The sequence below is a fragment of the Gymnoscopelus braueri genome, assembly GCF_963280865.1.
Source record: "Gymnoscopelus braueri genome assembly, chromosome: 12".
Lineage (NCBI taxonomy): Eukaryota > Metazoa > Chordata > Actinopteri > Myctophiformes > Myctophidae > Gymnoscopelus > Gymnoscopelus braueri.
Window position 1 is genome coordinate 32,462,966 of NC_137614.1, and position 6,000 is coordinate 32,468,965.

Here is a 6,000-nt window from a genome sequence, read left to right on the forward strand (position 1 = left end):
TGCCCAGACAGATGGAAAAGCAATCCTTCTCCGTCAAGTACAGCACGGGTTCAGACCAAAGAGCCTTTTATTGCTTTTAGCCATTTTTACACCGTTTTTCTTTTTTGTTTATAGACTATGAAAAGAGAAATGAAATTCAACAGTCCCCGGGAACAGGGATTGTTAAAAGGAGCTAGCTACACTCACTATATCCATTGCTCTTTTAGTGAACGTCCCCCTCCACCCCCGTGTGAGCTACATACCTGATAGATGTCCATCCTTCACAGTTCAACTGTTTCATGGACGAGAGCATACCGTTGCTGTCAGGCAGAAACCTCTTATCTCCATATTTTTACTTTTTATGTCTTTCTTTTCTCTTTTCGTAAATTAGCGCCCTACTTTGTCATTCTACAGTGTCACACAAAATGTGTAAAAAATAGTAGGCTTGAGCTTGGTTTTTAGCTTGTTTTGAGTTTGAACTACAATGTGTGCTTTTTTTTAAATTTGAATCCTGAAAACAGTTTTGGACAATTTCCACCCGACAGCAACGATCCCGAGTAAATCCTGAGTATTCATTCAAATGTAGAAATTGACCTGCAAGGATTAAATGAACACGTAGTAATTTACTGTGTATAGCTGAGTGCTAGCTTGACACCAGGTTAAAAAGCCTTTTTAATTGTATCTTTTATTCTACTTTGTCCCCCACAGGATGGAACTGACAAGCACTTGATTTTTTCTAAAATACACCAGAGCCATTACAAGTGAAACAGACTGTTGGCTTTAACTGAGAGAGGAAATAAAAAAGGCATTTAATGTAATTACCACCTACACTTTTGTTATCATAGACGTCTGCATTTCTTTTTATTTATTTTTGTTAAAGGCTGAGGTTTCTGCTGGAAGCTAAACATAATAGTCAGGTTTTTTATTTTGTTTTGTTCCTGTTCCTACGACAGATGCCTAACTCGCTGCGAGTAAAGTAATGGCAGAGTGTTTTGTCTTTGTATGTACAGTACATGCTCTCTTGGGCGTATAATATGGCCACATAATCACCCACATAATTGCCATATGTGCTAGCATCTCACATAAATAGTGATTCTCAGTGAGAAAATACTCCAAATTTCAATTCAGATACACTGGTGGGTTGGATATCAGTTGTCTGTGTTTGGCTTCTAAGTGGGCATTCAGTTCCTTCCTTGTCATTACTGGATGCCCTGCAACCAGTTAAACTGACTGACTGACCCTGCTGACGGCTGGTATCAACATAGATATTGCCTGTCTGTAAATGGGCTGTATTTTTATAGCGCCTTTATTCAAAGTGGTTTACCATGTACGTTACTGGGCGCTTGGGTGGTGCAGGGGTAAAGCATCCTTCCACCACTGCGGAGTCTAGGAGTTCAAATTCACTGCAGTGCATCAGGCTTGGCCGAGCATCTATATGAACACAATTGGCTGCTCGCGGGAGGGAAGCCAGGCAAGAAGGGCGATCTTTGTCACTGCGCCAAAGACTGCTATGGGCTGGGGTGGCGCCAGTCAGTGGGGGGTGTTGAAAGGGAGGAGTAGGACGGAGATACTATGTCCTCCCGGTTGGCTGTTGGGGCTCCTCACTGGGCAGGTGTGTACAATAGCAGTGGCAACATAGAAAAGGGGATAATAATAAATAAAAGGAAAATAAAATGCATTACGTTCACCCATTCACACACACATTCACACACCAACAGAGGAGGCAATCATGCAAGGCATCAACCTGCTCATCTTGCGCTGCTAAAGGACAATTCGATACAAAGCCAGGAGGAGCTGGGGATCCGGTTCCCAGACTCCACCTCTTGAGCCATTGCTGCCCTATTATCTGTAAAATGGCCAGTTCCAATCAAACACTGTATTAGAACGTTGTACGTTCATCGGGATACAGCACAGCGAACACAAAATAACGTCATATTTTATTGAAAATAATTATCTATGTTTGTGTTTGTCATCTTGACATTTAGGCCAGGGTAGTTGTAGAATGTTTATAATAACACATTTTGATTGTTTTGGATTGAGTCGCCAATTTCCTCCCATCTTATCATGGATCTTGGACTGGTGTGTGTGTGTGTGTGTGTGTGTGTGTGTGTGTGTGTGTGTGTGTGTGTGTGTGTGCCAATTTTGCTTTCAATTAGGCATTTTCCAAACACTGTGCTGTCAGTGGAATCTCTCCAAGCCCAGTGGGAATGGACATCATTAATAAATGAGACATTGCTCTTAAAATACATAAACTTTCTGGAAGCACCACAATTCTAAATGCAGTGTAAACACTTTTATTGATGTGACCTATAGCAGTATTCTTTTTTGAAACCTTTTAGAATATAGAAAATGTCTACATTCACGTAAGGTACATAATCTTTTGACCAGTCTATAAAGAGGTACCATACTGTATATGGGCATATCGGTTGGATTGGTAGTTCTGGACAACTCCCTCAAGTCGTCGCCGATGTGCGCGCCGGGTTTGAAGTCTTGGTAGGGCTTAAGTAGTTAATGCTGTACACTCTGGCACAGCCACACATGTCCCATCAATATCAGGCCCTCATCATCATGAATTGACCTGCTGTCCCCCATGCTATGGATGCACTGAAGCCATCTGTCCCGACCATGTGGTTTTGTTTTTTACTGCTGTACTTAGGCAGGCAGAGGGTTGGCCTAAGGAAACCTCCACCACTGCGGGGAGAGCAGATACAGTTTGATGGGGTTGTCAGGTATCATGCTGTTAATGTTAAAAAAAATAAAAAATAAACCCAGGGGGAAAACGCAGCGGCAGCAACATCTGCTTCTTTGGCTGGGAAAAGAAAATATACACTGGAATACCCATGCTTCCTTTATGGAGGACTGATGTTTGTACGGCAACAATCAGGGGGGCTGTGTGTGTGTGTGTGTGTGTGTGTGTGTGTGTGTGTGTGTGTGTGTGTGTGTGTGTGTGTGTGTGTGTGTGTGTGTGTGTGTGTGTGTTTTTGGAGCAAGGTCAATGTGTAAGGGGTATGCAGAATGTATGACGTTGCGCAAGATCGAGTGAAAGAAATGTATGTAAGGTTATGTAAGGGACTGCGTGGGATGTGTGTGTGTGTGTGTGTGTGTGTGTGTGTGTGTGTGTGTGTGTGTGTGTGTGTGTGTGCGTGTGTGCATGTACACTTGAGTGTGTGTGTGTGTGTGTGTACGTGTGTGCGCACTTAAGGATGTTACCAGCAGCTGGGATAGCTAAAGAATATGGCTTGTGCAATTCAGCAATTATACAAAAGCTATAAATCCTTACACCAAGGGCATAACAACTGACTGTGAAGTTGTTCATTATTGCCCTCTGTTGATTAAGAGTTTCAGTGTCACGTTCCTCTATTGTGTATGCATTACCTTCTCCCCTCTCAAAGGACCTTGGGGTTGTTTGTGGGAAATTCAATGTGGTGTCTAATGAAATGGGACAAAAACAAACCACCCTGGTTGGGTGGTTTGTTTTAGGTTTATGCAAAACATTTAGCAAACATTCCACTTAATAATGTATCGAACAGGTCGAAGGCTTTGCTTTGTTAAGTTGTGCTTCTTATGTCTGTACTAGTATGTCAGTGATTCTCAACCTTTTCAATTTCAAGGACCCCCAGTTTGAAATTAGGCCACGGACCCCCATTTGACACGATTTATATCTCTGGGACCCCAGTCTACACTGTAAAATCATCATTGTTAATTTAACTCGGAGTTACAGACCTGCAAGGGTCCAATTATATCGGTTTCTAACTATTAAACATTTAGCCCTGACATCAGTCGGGCTCTGCTATTCAGATGCATGTGGCCATTGCACAAGACTTATGGTGCCTTGATAAAAAATCTTCTTACTTGAACTGATAGTGTATAATGATCATTAATGACCAATTGACCATGTGAAACATGTTTAATATACATGGATGTCTGAGAAATGTGTCCAACAACAACTGGTGTTACCATGCCTTTCTGGCCCGGTTGGTGTTTCAAGCACGTAACAGTGTCAACACGTGCGTCTTGTTCTCACCTGTCCTTGGTTGGGGTGTTCTGTCTGGAGATGCTGCCTGCCCGTGTCCTACTCCCCATGGACTGCGGATCCAGCACAACCACCTGGGGCTTCTCCACGAAGCCCCAGCCGTTGTGCACCCCCACATGTAGCCTCCTTTCCTGTATGGCAACCGTCCTCAGTGCTCCCTCTGGTCCCAGCTGTTTCTGAAAGTCATAGAAAAGTTAAGAAAAATTGTCATAAGGAGATTATATTCCAATTCCATACAAGCTGATATCCTATAAGGGAAGGAGAAAAAAAACCTTGAATGGCATCCGGAGGTAGGAGGAAACATGGAGGATTATCCATGTCGTTCAGTTACACACTAAAATCCTCAGTGTTAATTTAGCTCAGAAGACTTCTGAGATAAATGAACAATGAATTTCACTGCATAGATTATTAGACCATATGTTTGACCTAGCTTTATTATTCAGAGTGACTAGAAAGCAAAGCACCATCTATTATAATAATCTATAGCCTACTGTAGCAAGTAAGATGTCACCAAATTCAAAGAGCCATCAGGTTATGTAGCGTTAGTTACATTAGGAAACCTGGAAACACATTTGTCATCTCTTATCATACCAGGCTGGTGTCACTAAGAGACAGAGACAAGGCTCAGTGGATGAAAATGATCCAAGTTTGTGGCTTCTGCACAGTCTCACTTTAATGGTTACAATCTATTCCTAAAGAAATCAACTGACTTTTCAAGCCGTCTATTTCATCAGCAACATTACACACTGCAATGTCAAAGTGAAGAGTGGAAAAGTAACGTAGGAGTTTTAACTGTGCGTGTTCAGTAGCGATCGTGTAAGACCGAGCAAGTGCTAATCCTTTTGAGATCGTGCAAAACTAGCTTGTTCCACCCACTTAACATGCATAGTGGCCTAAAGCATTAGCACACTGCAAAAAAAGGGGAGAAAAACATTCTGGAAACACAGTGCAAACTACATTCATATTTGACACACAGACCAGATTTTCGTTTTCTATGGCTCATCCAAAGGTGAAAAAAACACAGCTTCACCGAGGTCTTGTTACGTAACACTAGACATCCACTTCCGACCCGCTACTATATCTCGCTCTGTGTAGGAAGGATTACAAAATGGACAATGAAGCTTCTGGATTAGATTTATTTCATCACAAATCATAAATAAAATGTTCTAAACCAATGTCAAGGCTGTGGAAACACCAGGGGGAAAGGCTACAGTGTGATTAAAACTGGAGAATGTATTCTATGCCAAAAAAGAAAGGATTAGTACATCTCCTCGTGTGGATCTTTTGCTAAGATATAATGTGAGGAACATACAAATTCCTGTGGGTTCATTTAACTCGGTGGGTGTACAAATCTAACCGAATGGGACTCTTATGGGTCCATTCTTGAAGACACACATACAGTACAGGTATTTGGGGCAAGGCTGAGTCCACCATTGTCTTGGAGCTGTAAACAACACAGGTATCAGCATCGAGTTAGATGGATTCTATACAGCAATATATTTTTCTGCTCTAGCTCAGAACTAAGGTTAATTATCGTAGTGCAGGACATGCAACAAGAAAGATCAAGATGGGGTGTCCCATTATTTGTTTTTCAAGCTCCCAAGCCACAAAAGGAGCCCAAAACACCTTTGATTGCACCTCCAACACACCGACATCGATTCCTTTCCCCTCGCATGTACTAGGGTGTGACGTCGCAGTAGCTAAAATAATTATGTTAGATTTGCACACTTTCTGAGTTACAAAGGGATGAATTAACACAAAGGATTTTACCGTTATGTCCTGACACCACCCCAGGATACCACCAGCACAAACATCATCAGACACCAGGCTCCATAATAATAGTAATGTTTTATTCATAATGCATTTTTTTCAAACAAGTCTCAAAGTGCGCATGAAACAACTATAAAAAGGATCTTGCAGAAGAAAAAAATATCGCTGAGGTGGAACAAGGAGGTTTTAAGATGTTTGATGTGGGCCTCAAAGTTCAG

The 6,000-nt window shown here is 41.9% G+C and overlaps 1 protein-coding gene across 1 annotated transcript in view; it reads right to left on the reverse strand.

Moving 5' to 3' along the window:
* The window catches only part of nphp4 (nephronophthisis 4), a 244,105-nt gene that overhangs the window by 128,330 nt on the left and 109,775 nt on the right, over positions 1-6,000 (reverse strand). The window contains exon 7 of the mRNA XM_080443698.1: positions 4,004-4,188. Coding sequence (XP_080299824.1) covers positions 4,004-4,188 — 185 coding nt within the window. The remainder of the gene's footprint in view (positions 1-4,003; positions 4,189-6,000) is intronic.